General features: G+C 40.9%; 1 protein-coding gene across 1 annotated transcript in view; it reads right to left on the bottom strand.

Moving 5' to 3' along the window:
* Positions 1-14,929, bottom strand: part of LOC135510613 (adhesion G protein-coupled receptor A3-like) — a 54,889-nt gene extending 39,960 nt beyond the window's left edge. The window contains exon 1 of the mRNA XM_064931674.1: positions 13,823-14,929. Coding sequence (XP_064787746.1) covers positions 13,823-14,046 — 224 coding nt within the window. The 5' untranslated portion in view covers positions 14,047-14,929. The remainder of the gene's footprint in view (positions 1-13,822) is intronic.
* Between the last annotated feature and the right edge of the window lie 877 nt (positions 14,930-15,806).

Below are 15,806 nucleotides of genomic sequence, written 5' to 3' on the forward strand. Positions count from 1 at the left end.
TCAAGCAAAAGTTCTTCAGTCTCTCAGTACCAGCTTTGATGCACCTGTACTGACCTCGCCTTCTGGATGATATGGGGTGAACAGGCAGTGGCTCGGGTGGTTGTTGTCCTTGATGATTTTTTGGCGTTCCTGTGACATCGGGTGCTGTAGGTGTCCTGGAAGGCAGGTAGTTTTCCCCTGGTGATGCGTTGTGCAGACCTCACTACCCTCTGGAGAGCCTTACGGTTGTGGGCAGAGCAGTTGCAATTCCAGGTGGTGATACAGCCCGACAGGATGCTCTCGATTGTGCACCTGTAAAGGTTTGTGAGTGTTTTTGGTGACAAGCCAAATTTCTTCAGCCTCCGCAGTGTCCGTGACGTGTACGCCGAGGAACTTAAAACTTTCCACCTTCTCCACTACTGTCCCGTCGATGTGGATAGGGAGGTGCTCCCTCTGCTGTTTCCTGAAGTCCACGATCATCTCCTTTGTTTTGTTGACGTTGAGTGGGAGGTTATTTTCCTGACACCACACTCAGAGGGCCCTCACCACCTCCCTGTAGGCCGTCTCGTCGTTGTTGGTCATCAAGCCCACCACTGTAGTGTCGTCTGCAAACTTGACGATTGAGTTGGAGGCATGCATGGCCACGCAGTCATGTGTGAACAGGGACTACAGGAGAGGGCTGAGAACGCACCCTTGTGGGGCCCCAGTCTTGAGGATCAGCGGGGTGGAGATGTTGTTTCCTACTCTCCACCTGGGGGCGGCCCGTCAGAAAGACCAGGACACAGCTGCACAGGGCGGGGTGGAGACCCAGGGTCTCAAGCTTAATGACGAGTTTGGAGGGTACTATGGTGTTAAATGCTGAGCTGTAATCGATGAACGGCATTCATACATAGGTATTCCTCCCGTCCAGATGGGTTAGGGCAGTGTGCATTGTGATTGCATAGTCTGTGGACCTATTTGGGCGGTAAGTAAATTGGAGTGGGTCAAGGATGTCAGGTAGGGTGAAGGTGATATGATCCTTGACTAGTCGCTCAAAACACTTCATGATGATGGAAGTGAGTGCTACGGTGCAATAGTTTAGTTTAGCTCAGTTACCTTAGCTTTCTTGGGAACAGAAACAATGGTGGCCCTCTTCAAGCATGTGGGAACAGCAGACTGGTTTGCTGAAAGGAAGGCGAGGGAGGGCTTTGTATGAGTCGCAGAAGTTAGAGTAGCAATGATCCAGAATTTTGCCAACCCGGGTCACAAAATGTAGGGACCCTTGTTTTCAGATTAGCCTTGTTAAAATCCCCAGCTACAATAAATGCAGCCTCAGGATGTGGTTTCCAGTTTACATAGAGTGGAATTAAGTTCTTTCAGGGCCGTTGAGGTGTCTGCGTGGGGGGGGGGGGGGATATACACAGCTGTGATTATAATTGAAGTGTATGTAAACTTCTGACTTCAACTGTAGCTGGCTCCAACGGCATTTGATTATCAATACATACACTGAACAAAAATATAAAACGCAACATGTAAAGTGTTGGTCCCATGTTTATTTCATAAACTGAAATAAAAGATCACAGAAATGTTCCATTTCTCGTTTGCCAGGATAATCCACCCACCTGACTGTTGTGGCATACCAAAAAGCTGATTAAAACCTCTTGAAGCTAGGGGGCACTATTTTTATGTTTGGAAAAATAACGTTCCCAAAGTAAATGGCCTATTTCTTATGACCAGATGCTAGAATATGCATATAATTGGCAGATTAGGATAGAAAACACTCTAAAGTTTCCAAAACTGTAAAAATGTTGTCTGCGAGTATAACAGAACTGATATTGCAGGCGTGGAAGTGCCTCTTATTTTGAAACCTCTGTGTTCCTATGCATGCCTCTCCTCCATTTAAAGGGATATAAACCAGATTTCTTTTTCTGTGGCTTCCCTAAGGTGTCAACAGTCTTTAGACAGTTTCAGGCTTTTATTTTGAAAAATGAGCCTGAAGGATCACATTGTGTAAGTGGAGAGGTGGGGGCTCTCAGAGTGAGATGGTGCACAATTGAGTGAAGCGGCCATTGTTCCTCCCGCTGTTATGGAAAAAGCTACACACTCGATTGATATATTATCGAATATATATTTTAAAAACTACCTGAGGAATGATTATAAAAAACTTTGACATGTTTCTGTGGACATTATGAAGACTATTTGGAATTTCCGTCTGCGTTGACCGCTCTTTCCTGTAGATTTCTGAACTTAACGCGACAAACGTCTGTATTTTGGGTGTGAAAATAATCTTTATGGAACAAAAGGAACATTTGCTGTGTAACTGGGAGTCTCGTGAGTTAAAACATCCGAAGATCAAAGATAAACGGTTCATTTGATTGCTTTTCGTGACCAAGCTTCCTGATGCTAAGTGTACATAATGCTATGCTAGGCTATCGATAAACTTACACAAACACTTGGATTGCTTTCACTGTAAAGAATAATTTCAAAATCTGAGACGACAGGGTGATTAACAAAAGGCTAAGCTGTGTTTCAAAATATTGCACTGCTGGCCTTTACAGATTCTGCCATTATGCTACTAAAGTTACCAGCAATAGGCTGGGTGTTGGCAACCTTTTCCATTTGGAGTGCCAATTTATCTTATCATTTCTACCGATCTGCATGACAGTTATGATTTTCATATGCACATTTTCATGGAATAGTTTAATTTAATTAATAATAAAGTCGTTGCATCTCAAAATTATTGTCATGTGGTTAATCAACGTCCTATCTATTTGAAAATGATACAGATCTAAGGGTAGGCAGGGTAGCCTAGTGGTTAGTGTTGGACTAGTAACCGAAAGGTTGCAAGTTCGAATCCCCGAGCTGACAAGGTACAAATCTGTCGTTCTGCCCCTGAACAGGCAGTTAACCTACTGTTCCTAGGCCGTCAATGAAAATAAGAATATGTTCTTAACTGACTTGCCTAGTAAAATAAAGGTAAAATGAAAATGAAAAAAAACTTCTATTGCCAACTAAGTAAAAATAGCCTACATGAAGCCAACAAATAAAAACATTACAGCCTGCAGGTAGCAAGTATCCTGACGGCAATGCAAGGCCTGTCCACAACGAACTTGAAACATTGTATCAACTGAGTCCAGTCCTAAACCCATGCTAGCAAACTTCGGTACAGACACAGCTGTAGGATATTTGTGCAAAAGGGATAAAATGTAAAAGGGATCAAATGTAATCAGGTATTATATGATGGTTTAACTGGATCAGAGCACAACATTTTCCCCTTTCATGCCAAGTAGCTTTTGAAAGGGAAAGAGCTTGAAGTGTTTTTCAAATAAATTGAGGAACTATGGTCATCCTCAATGGATTCTAAAAACAGACTGTTCACTTGCTGTTTGATGGGAAGAAAAATTACTTTGAGAAGCTCAACAGCACATTAGTGGTGGTAATTTAAGACAAATCAGAAATACTATCAGACGTCCCCAAAGGGGCACATTTATAGGCCTACATTTGCGCACAGCCCGGGTAGCCTAGGCATCCAATTATATGCGCAATCAGGTGTGCGTCTTTATTCAACATTGGACAGGAGTGCTCCAAAAAAAGACAATGAATAAATTGACAAAACTTGCAAATGGAATGAAATAAACCAAAATGTTTTTCATCACAAGTGCTGCATAGGTTGTGAGCTCTGCAAACAACGTGTCCACGCCAACAATGAGAATGGTCACCGACTGTAATAATAATAATCATAAATAGTTTACATTAACAGAAATTACCGTAACCAAACAAGCATTGTGGAGCCTACATTATGGGAATTAACGGTAAATGAACTACTGGTGACATACAGAATGTAATGGGGAATTGAGAGACACTAACGAACAAAGGGCAAACAGTTCACACAATGTTACAAAACAATGAATGTGCACTGGCGGGAGGAAGCACATTCTGGAGAGTAGTGCCTTGTGCATCTTAGCCAAACTCCCCTTCTGTTCCATCCCTGCGGCCTCCGCAATTGATTATTACACTGACACTGTTCAGACAGCTGTCTTGTGTACCAGGAAATAAATATATATATATATATATATATATATATATATATATATATATATATATATATATATATATATATATATTTGCGACTGCTCGACTAAAACAGAATCTCAGTCGACCAACAGCCTATCGACCAAACAATCAACTAAATGGTGTCAGCCCTAAGAGAGATCCACACAAATCTCTCGTAATATGCTCTAATGTAATAGGGACTGTCAATCACAAGAATTGTAGCCTCTATCATACAAAGCATGCGTGTTGTCAAGCCTAACTGACTGAACTCTCTCTATGGTTTCACCACCATTCCTCCAAATCCATTGCGATAATTCCTCATCAATAAAAAAAAAACGAATAAAAACAACAAAACAGGCAAACTAATGTTCTGTTCTCCCCGTGTTCTTCAAGTGAAGCAAAATAACTCAAAAGATAAAACACTCCACCTACAAAATGGCTATTCTTTCCCAGAATGGGCCTATCAGTCTTGAAGGTAAGGTTGTACTCTTTTCACAACAGAAAATCCAGCCATTTGAAGTACATCGGCCCCAGGTTATTAGCACTAAAGTTAACCAGGGATTGAGTAAATAAAAAAAGTCGGCCACTATACAACCCCCCCAAAGGCAACAACAACAAAAAAGCCTTGCAACACTTTCTTGATGCTTAGAAGGCTTAACAAAGGACGACCTGAAGGAGAGCTGGAGCCCTTTAGAAAACACAGGGGTAACAACGTTTCTGACGGCAATTGAGCTCATAAAAAATATAAAAAAACCCTGCTAAAGAGACTCCACCATTCACTAAGCTCACACAGAGAGAGGGGATGGGCTGTGTTGGTGAAAGAAAAGGAGGGCTCAATAGCTGTGTGGCTGCCGAGCTTAAGGAGGAGCCTTACTTTAAGCCCTTTACCTCTTGCCAGTCAATATTAAAGGGGGAAACTATGAACATTCATCAAAAGTATCTGATTGAGATAGGAGGGTAGGCATCATATTACATCTGATGAAATAGCGGTTAAAGGTGACCCTGGCACTTTCTCTCCACTCCCTGAAACGGTGGTAACAACCAGAACGCTTGGGAGACCATAAGGAAACTCCTCAGAAATTCCCATAGATTATTCTTTAACTAAGTTATGAATTGGCAGCCTGCGTATTCCGTAAAATGAAGGCCTGAATACTGTCTTATATTTGGAAGGAAAAATGCCTCATCTTTGAAAGAATTCACTGAGGTCACTTGTCATACAAGAACAGACTATGCGGTGTCACTCTCCCACAGCTATAAGCCGGACAATATCTCCTTTTAATTCCAATGATCTACGTTAAAGCATGTATAGAAAACAGTTACCTTACAGCTCCTTTACGTGCAAGGTAGAGGTCGACCGATTATGATTTCTCAACGCCGATTGTTGCGGGACCAAAAAAGCCGATACCGATTAATCAGCCATTTTTATAAAAAGATGTGCGTGTGTGTGTGATATATATATCACACAGACACTTGTCTTTTTGTAATAATGGCAATTACAACCATGCTGAATGAACAATGAACACTTATTTTAACTTAATATTATACATAAATAAATACATAATGAAACATGCTCAATTTGGTTTAAATAATGTAAAAACAGTGTTGGAGAAGAAAGTAAAAGTGCAATATGTGCCATGTAAAAAAGCTAACGTTTAAGTTCCTTGCTCAGAACATATGAAAGTTGGTGGTTCAATATCCCCAGTTCTTCAATTTTCCCAGTTAAGAAGTTTTACGTTGTAATTAGGAATTATGACGCGTTGGCTATTCCTCTCTATACCATTTGTATTTCACATATCTTTGACTATTGGATGTTGTAATAGGAACGTTAGTATTGCCGGCCTAATCTCAGGAGTTGATAGGCTTGAATCAAGCATTGCTAAAAGCTGCTGGTAAATGCAGTAAAGTTTGAATGAATGCTTACAAGCCTGCTGCCGCCTACCACCGCTCAGTCAGACTGCTCTATCAAATCATAGACTTAATATTATTAACACAGAAATATGAGCCTTAGGTCCTTAATATTGTCAAATCCGGAAACTATCATTTAGAAAACAAAACTTTTATTCTTTCAGTGAAATACAGAACCGTTACGTATTTTATCTAACAGGTGGCAACACCAAGTCTAAATATTTCTGTTACATTGCACAACCTTCAATTTTATGTCATAATTATGTAAAATTCTGGCAAATTAGTTCGCAACGAGCTCGGCAGCCCAAACTGTTGCATATGCAAAATACAGGGCTAACAGACAAATGAATAGAAACCAAGAACTGGAGCCTTTCAGATAGACAAACAAGAAGGCCCACATCCTTGCACAGAAATTCAGGTGCACATAAGACCAAGCCCAAATGAATAGCCTAGCCTTTGAACTTGAGGCCCAAGTATGGTCTGGCTAAACAAATGCTCAACCGGTCTGAGTGTGCAAGGAGAGACTGTGAGCCGCCTGGATGTGAACACTCAGCCGCCAGTCATTGCCTCGCCTTCGGGATTTGGTTCTCCTCTCCAAACATCACACAACAGCAATGAAAAACACAGGGGGCGTTGCGTTAACCCAAACGCTTGCCTGAAAAGCAAAACAAACCTTTCTAGCCACCGGACATGTGTGACAGCGTACTCTTGGGTACTAGTTACACAAGCACTTCAAAAGGCCGCCAGCCTGCCTACTTCCCCTTTTCATGTAGGAGCAGCGAAACAAATCAAGAGAACAACAGAGAGGATTCTACCTTCAGATGCCACAACTAAATTCAGCTCACTCATAACGTAAACAATGATGTCAAATATAGTGGTGAGATAACGTAGGCTTGTAAATTACTCGTCTTTGTCATGCATTTAAAACGTTTTGTAAAATGTAAATGTATTTTACCACAAGTTTCAAGTCAATCTATTATGGTGAGCTACTCCATTCTAAAAACATGGTCCACTGGCATTCACTGCAGGTTAAGTATTCAGGAAACTGGACGCATACCAGGCCATCCCCCATGATTCCCTGCTGCTGTGAACCTTGTGTTTACTGCTCCTAACTGTGTCGTCAAACTGCACTTGCTTTTCCTGTGGTGGGGAGGAAATCCCTGCCTCGTGCTGACATCAGTTCCACACTCTTCGGTGGACTCCAGGTGTGCTCTGGGCCGCATAGTCAAGCCCAGGTGCCTGCTGGGAAGGACCCAACAGGGGCTGTTCTAATGTAGGGTAAAACATGAACAGGAACAGCCTCACACACATGTAGTTGCGCATATACTCTTCAAACGACACACCTGAAATTACCACACTGTGCGGAAGAAAGAAGCAAAGGTTATGCTAGCACGAGGCCTCATTTTACAAAACACTTTTCTGACAAGAGAACAAGCTGGTTGTGTCGATGCGTTTGTGTCATTTCTCTCAGATTCCTTTGGCATGCAGTATCGGTTGGAGAGTCCAAATGCTGGGAATGCAGCACTCATCCTTTCTCCACAGAGGCATTCGGCAGCCTGAACTCACAGGGTCCCCAAATACTTTCCCTATGAGCCTAATGAGTTTGACTTTTAAACCAATCAAAGTTTTCCAGCCATTTTGATTACAAACAATGTCCAACTAACATTTTTCTAAATCATAGTCCTTAGTTACTCTGACTAAAATGTCTAGATGAATTTCATTGAGGATTCAAGAAAGTTTTAAGCTTGTCTTTGTTATTCGCTTTAAAGCTGCAATATGCAGAAATCGCGTCGCCATTTACTGGTTGCAAAATTTAAATTTAAAAAAGGCTATCTTATGTCAATGTATGTGACAAAACAAGCAGTCTGGATAGAGTATCATTGTACCATCTAAACCACTGTGAAATATGTTTTCTATAACCAAAAACATTGTATTTTCAGCTGTTTGAAGCTAGTGTACAAAAAAAAGCAAAAATTGGAACTTCAGAGCAGGAAGCGTAGACATATTGCACATAGAATAGATCTACTGCTTCTTAGATTTACTCTCATTGAGAATGCGAGACCTATAACTCACAATATATGTGAATTTAGTCAGTTTGCCCAAAAAGTTACATATTGTAGCTTTAACTATGAGCTGCTCAGTTTGGCTAAAGGTCAGAAGATCCCTCCAGACAGGAAACAGGAAGTATGTGGGTCAAAAAGGTATGATTAATGAGTCTCTAGTTACACCCAACATGAATCACTGCAACGGACCAAGTCGTTAATTTACTGACAAGCAAGTCTGGCAATAGACCAAGTCTGGAAAGGGACTGATAACGATGCAACACATTTAGAACATGTTATGGTGGTTTCACAGACCCTAGACCAGTGGGTAAGGCTGGATATGATTGTGTGAACTCTGTCCAGAAACATCCATTATCTGCACAAGTCAGAGGTAGCTCGAGATAAGCCATTCCCTGAGATAATGGTGTGGTAATCCAAAGCTAACCAGATAGAAAGGTTTATTTACCCACAATGGTGGGTCTGACACAGGTCATCTTGACATAGAAAATTAACTGGGGAAACGTTGTAACTTTTGCATACCACAGACTTAAAGATGAAATGCCCACAAAACAATCAATGTATGTGGTGTGCTTAAGCAGAAGTTAAGGACTATCTTATTGGCAGTCCATTTTTCAAGATAAACCGAAAGAGCTATCCAAATTTCCTTACACTATCAATTTAGTTTTTTGCACTTTCTCTCCTCTCAACTTTAGCTTTTGGGGCCAGAAGGCAGGGTGAACTTCTTGGCCCCACAGAACAAAAGCGAGAGGTAGTAGGGCATGACTGGGATCTACGGTGTCCAGGCAGGGGGAAGTGATTGATTTTCAGGGTCAGGAAAGGTCGGGTGGAGCAGCTCGGATCAGGTCAGTCCAGGCCCAGTGTCCAGACCGCTGTTAACCCCTCTGACAGGACACAGAGAGGTCGTAAACGAGCCCTAAAATGTAGCAGCCAAAAAGAGAGCGCGGTTTCATGGAAAGCAGTCACTTTCATCTGGACAGAGTTGCAGTGAGTCTATTTGACGGAAACCTTGTAATCCTGAAGCACTACCGCCATTATTCCCGAAATCTGTTGACAAAAACTTTAAGAGACCCATGGGGAAGTTTAGTGGGAAACCCATAGTAATGCCTGAGAACTTTGCAATGTGGGCAATCTAATTAGCGCTCTTGTTCTGCAGTGACCAACTCTCAGACCTTGAATCATGGAGCTTGGTTCAATGCTCAAGACAGGAATATGTTTCCACTCCCAATCAATCACTATCGGGTGGAACAAAATGATGGCCATCCTAGCAGTTGAGATGTAAGGAATTGTAAGGAAGGGAAAAAAGAAAGACCGCATACCATGACGGGGGCAATAACATCTCAATCAATCACTGACTTAACCAACATCATGCCTAGTCAGAGTAGAAAAATAATCTTTGAGGAACTACAAGTTTCTTTGGAAGAACTTAAAAATGAAGAAGAAAAAGCAACAGTCTACCACCCACATCAATCCACACCTACATCCTCCGTTTTAAAGTTCTAGAGGCCCACGTACAATCACTAAGCCTAATTCCTTGCATTCTTTCCTCCTATTTTTGGAAGAGGCACTGGAAGTGGCCACTAGAAGAGAGACAACTGTACCAATGAGGCTTTGATACATGCTTGACGTAGCCCCTTGAAAAGACATTCCAACACGTGGTTTGTCATTAATTTAGGGCCGCACAAAAAAAAGCACCCAACAACACATAGATCAAATTAGGCAAAGGCTCAACCTTTCATCAACCAAGTCACAAAAAATGCCTTTTCCATCTCTTGGGCCATTGAAATTAGGTATTAGTGTAGAGTACTAGTATAATGAACTGATGCTCTTGGCTGGTGTAGACTCCAAAACACTTTGGTCTTCACTCCACCGGGGTAACTGCATGTGCAATATGCTGTGGTTGTTTAATGGTACACAGTGTGGTTGCATTACACAAATAGCTGTGTTGTGGCAATGAAAATGATTACCAACCACACACTAGATGTGTTCAACAATCTCAGTATATGTGTCTGCTTAGCCTATATAAATACCCTTGGGATGCCATACAATTATACACTACATTTTAAACTGTATTCTGGTCACTGACATTTCCATCATACTGGACTAGATTATAGTGAGACATGACAATGACATCTGTTAGAAAGGATACTACTATTGTTAAGCAGCTGACAAGGGATGGACGTGGAGGTGATACAATAAAGCTACACATGAAATAGGGACCTCTGTATCCTTGACACAAGCAATAAATAAATGTAGAAATTGAGCAAGTAGAGACGACTAAACTGATTGGAGTAACCCTGGATTGTAAACTGTCATGGTCAAAACATGTTGATACAACAGTAGCTAAGATGGGGAGAAGTATGTCCACAATAAAGCGTTGCTCTGCCTTAACAACACTATCAACAATAGCGGTCGACCGATTAATTGGAATGGCCGATTAATTAGAGCCGATTTCAAGTTTTCATAACAATCAGAAATCTGTATTTTTGGACACCGATTTGGCTGTTTGTTGTAACCTCTTTTTAACTAGGTGAGTCAGTTAAAAACAAACTGTGTGAAATGAGTGAAGACTGTGTAAACTGTATGAAGACTATTTCTTCCTAACAAAGACAGCCAACTTCGCCAAATGGGGGATGATTTAACAAAAGCGCATTTGCGAAAAAAGCACAATCGTTGCACGACCTAACCATAAACATCAATGCCTTTCTTAAAATCAGTACACAGAAGTATATATTTTTAAACCTGCATATTTAGCTAAAAGAAATCCAGGTTAGCAGGCAATATTAGCCAGTTGAAATTGTGTCACTTCTCTTTCGTTCATTGCATGCAGAGTCAGGGTATATGCAACAGTTTGGGCCACCTGGCTCATTGCGAACTAATTTTAGACTTATGGATGCCACCCGTTAGATAAAAAATAATTATAATTTAAAATAAATTTAAAAAATAATAATTTTTAAAAAACGCACCTCGACTCGTGTTCAGTCATATCGTCAGGTGCCACAAAAAGGGACTTTAGGAAAATTGCAATTGGCTCAGAACTGGGCAGCATGTCTGGCTCTTGGATGAACACAGAGAGTTTATATTAATCATATGCATGTCAATGGAGGAGAGATTGTCTTCATCACTACTTGTCTTTATGAGAGGTGTTGAATGGACCTAGCTGTCTTTTTGAATTATTGGTACACAGCTCAGACACCATTGCATACACCACAAGACATGCCACAAGAGGTCTCTTCACAGTCCCCAAGTTCAGACCAGACTATGGGAGGTGCACAGTACTACATAGAGCCATGGCTACATGGAACTCTATTCCACATCAAGTAACTGATGCAAGCAGTAAAATTAGATTTACAAAAAAAAAAAAACACCTTATGGGACAGTGGGGACTGTGAAGCAACACAAACATAGGCACATGTATACACCCACACAATAACATACGCACTACACACACTGATGTATTTAGTACTGTAGATATGTGGTAGTGGTGGAGTAGGGGCCTGAGGGCACACAGTGTGCTGTGAAACCTGTGAATGCATTGTAATGTTTTTAAAATTGTATAAACTGCCTTAATTTTGCTGGACCCCAGGAAGAGTATCTGCTGCCTTGGCAGCAGCTAATGGAGATCCATAATAAACAATTTAGTTAGGGCAGTGTCATTTTATTTGAGCTGTAATGTACAGTATGTGTATGTCAGTAGTTGAATTCATCAGCAGAACTTAGTGATTAATCTAAACATTCCCAAACGAGGTTAGTGTAAAACTAACAAGATATACAGTGCCTTGCGAAAGTATTCGGCCCCCTTGAACTTTGTGACCTTTTGCCACATTTCAGGCTTCAAACATAAAGATATAAAACTGTATTTTTTTGTGAAGAATCAACAACAAGTGGGACACAATCATGAAGTGGAACGACATTTATTGGATATTTCAAACTTTTTTAACAAATCAAAAACTGAAAAATTGGGCGTGCAAAATTATTCAGCCCCTTTACTTTCAGTGCAGCAAACTCTCTCCAGAAGTTCAATGAGGATCTCTGAATGATCCAATGTTGACCTAAATGACTAATGATGATAAATACAATCCACCTGTGTGTAATCAAGTCTCCGTATAAATGCACCTGCACTGTGATAGTCTCAGAGGTCCGTTAAAAGCGCAGAGCATCATGAAGAACAAGGATCACACCAGGCAGGTCCGAGATACTGTTGTGAAGAAGTTTAAATCCGGATTTGGATACAAAAAGATTTCCCAAGCTTTAAACATCCCAAGGAGCACTGTGCAAGCGATAATATTGAAATGGAAGGAGTATCAGACCACTGCAAATCTACCAAGACCTGGCCGTCCCTCTAAACTTTCAGCTCATACAAGGAGAAGACTGATCAGAGATGCAGCCAAGAGGCCGATGATCACTCTGGATGAACTGCAGAGATCTACAGCTGAGGTGGGAGACTCTTTCCATAGGACAACAATCAGTCGTGTATTGCACAAATCTGGCCTTTATGGAAGAGTGGTAAGAAGAAAGCCATTTCTTAAAGATATACATAAAAAGTGTAGTTTAAAGTTTGCCACAAGCCACCTGGGAGACACACCAAACATGTGGAAGAGGGTGCTCTGGTCAGATGAAACCAAAATTGAACTTTTTGGCAACAATGCAAAACGTTATGTTTGGCGTAAAAGCAACACAGCTCATCACCCTGAACACACCATCCCCACTGTCAAACATGGTGGTGGCAGCATCATGGTTTGGGCCTGCTTTTCTTCAGCAGGGACAGGGAAGATGGTTAAAATTGATGGGAAGATGGATGGAGCCAAATACAGGACCATTCTGGAAGGAAACCCGATGGAGTCTGCAAAAGACATGACACTGGGACGGAGATTTGTCTTCCAACAAGACAATGATCCAAAACATAAAGCAAAATCTACAATGGAATGGTTCAAAAATAAACATATCCAGGTGTTAGAATGGCCAAGTCAAAGTCCAGACCTGAATCCAATCGAGAATCTGTGGAAAGAACTGAAAACTGCTGTTCACAAATGCTCTCCATCCAACCTCACTGAGCCCGAGCTGTTTTGCAAGGAGGAATGGGAAAAAATTTCAGTCTCTCAATGTGCAAAACTGATAGAGACATACCCCAAGCGACTTACAGCTGTAATCGCAGCAAAAGGTGGCGCTACAAAGTATTAACTTAAAGGGGCTGAATAATTTTGCACGCCCAATCTTTCAGTTTTTGATTTGTTAAAAAAGTTTGAAATATCCAATAAATGTCGTTCCACTTCATGATTGTGTCCCACTTGTTGTTGATTCTTCACAAAAAAATACAGTTTTATATCTTTATGTTTGAAGCCTGAAATGTGGCAAAAGGTCGCAAAGTTCAAGGGGGCCGAATACTTTTGCAAGGCACTGTACCTTAGCCAAATACATCTAAACCCAGATTTTTTACAATTCCTGACATTTAATCCTAGTAAAAAGTCCCTGTCTTAGGTCAGTTCGGATCACCAATTTATTTTAAGAATGTGAAATGTCCAAATAATAATAGAGAATACTTTCGCAAGGCACTGTAGCTGGCTATTAGCTAATTGAAGAATTCTGCATTTGGGATTCTGCAGACTCTTAAGTTGGTCCCCCAACACCCCTCGCTAAGCAATAGTCTTAACGTTCAAAAAACAACTACCGTTATGTTATGCCAGTTGTGTTGGCCTGAAAGTTGAATAGTAGTTGGCCTCAACATTAAGAATAAAGTGCCGGTAATAAACAAGACAAACATTTGGCGGTTTGGTTATTTCTGTGTGCCCAAGCTGTTCCAAACAAGGGGACAGCATAATTATTCTGTTGATGCGATATATACTTACAACGTGACTGTTCTGTTGGGGAAGGAGTCCGGGGGTAACACCTGATGGAGTTCCATATTGCTGCAGACCACTTTCCTATCCGCCGTGGCCACCGACTGTGTGCTTTTCCCTGCGCTTTTTGAACGTTCATCATATGATTTACAATCAGATGATAGCGCAGATCCATCGCCACCGAGTAGCAAAACAAGTAACAATTGCAACAAATCCACCGCGTTTAGCCTCATTTTAAATTATATGTAAAAGATATTCAGGCTACTGAAGCATAGGTAGAGAAAAGTATATATTAATATCAAGTAGCGTGGAAGGCAGGGATTTGTGGAAGTACTATGAAATGGCCTGGCACAAATAGGCTACTGTTCAAATGGTAAGCCAAAACGTCCTTCAGAATATTCTGAGCTTCAATCATGTTGCAAACATCTTGTCCACCAATGTGGATTTCCCCCTCCATTTTTTTGCAACGGTTTCGATTTGTGTTCGGCGTCAATTACTCCGAGAGAGGGTCTATACATCCTTTGTTTGCCAAAATACACGATTTATAAATCAATTTCTTTATCGGGTCTTTGCTGCCTTCCGTAAAATAAAATAAAACATTCACTTGTAATTGTACCGATTTTTCTAGGCTACACAATTTGACTTCAACGATTGAGAAAATTGTCTTTTGTCGCCAATAGCGCGGATCCAAGTGAGAATTGTGCCTACTCCACCAAGAGACAGCTGCAGTCATCCAAAGATAACACACTAACTTAATGAAATCTGATCACGCCTAAACTTTAAAAACGTTCTCCCTAAGATAACATATCCCGAGAGGCGTAGACTGCCACACATTTAAATAGCCTTACAACTAACTAAAACATCTGTAAGCAACTTTTAACTTTAGGCGTCCATCGAGTCCAGTTGTTGGAGCAAAGGGAAATCATAGCACTCCTAAAAAAAAACGAACGAAAGAAACATATTCCCACTCGAGTTAGTCAGTAACGTGTAGATATTCTCCCAAGTTTAAATAGATATCCATAATTGCGGTCCTCGTCTCTCTTTGGAAGTACTCATTGTCTTAATTTCCGTTGAGAACTCTTCTCCCACAGTCTTGACCCGGGCTCCATGTTGCATGCGTTTACAGCCACTGACGTCACTCTACAGGCAACACAGACTGCCTCTTGTCTCCCATTCTAGCTGCTGCTCAGGTTTACATTTTACGTGCAGGTGAAGAAAAAGATGAAACACAATAAACACAATTGTGCACCTCATCAGTTACAGAGAAAACAACCCTATTTTCTTTCATTTAATGGAAAATAGATATGCCTAGCCACTTTGACTATGAAAAATATCCAGTATTGGTCCTTGAACTTTTGAGCATTCCCGACTAACAAATATATGTTCTTGAATATTCCTAGAAAATAATGTAATGTTGTCAAGCTTTAGGCTACATCACAAAACGGGGAATGTCAGTTATTAACATGTATTGCCCCTCTCCTTGATAGACCGATAAAAAAACTTTATTTTAATTTAAAAAAATATTTAACCTTTATTCAACCAGGTAGGCCAGTTGAGAAAAATTCTCATTTACAACTGTGACCTGGCCAAGATAAAGCAAAGCAGTACGACAAAAACAACAACACAGAGTTACAGTCAATAACACAATATAAAAAAAATAGAAAAACCTATGTACAGTGTGTGCAAATGTAGAAGAGTAGGGAGGTAGGCTATAAATAGGCAGGCCCTAGAGATGAAAATAATTACAATTTAGCATTCAAACTGGAGTGATAGATGTGCAGATGATGATGTGCAAGTAGAGATACTTGGATGCAAAAGAGCAAGAGGGTAAATAATACTATGGGGATGAGATAGTCGGGTGGGCTATTTACAGATTGGCAGAGTACAGTTGATGCTTAAAGTTAGAGAGGGAGATATAAGACTCCAGCTTCAGAGATTTTTGCAATTCGTTCCAGTCATTGGCAGCAGAGAACTGGAAAGAAAGGCGGCCAAA

The sequence above is a fragment of the Oncorhynchus masou genome, chromosome 23 (genome assembly GCF_036934945.1).
Source record: "Oncorhynchus masou masou isolate Uvic2021 chromosome 23, UVic_Omas_1.1, whole genome shotgun sequence".
Classification (NCBI taxonomy): domain Eukaryota; kingdom Metazoa; phylum Chordata; class Actinopteri; order Salmoniformes; family Salmonidae; genus Oncorhynchus; species Oncorhynchus masou.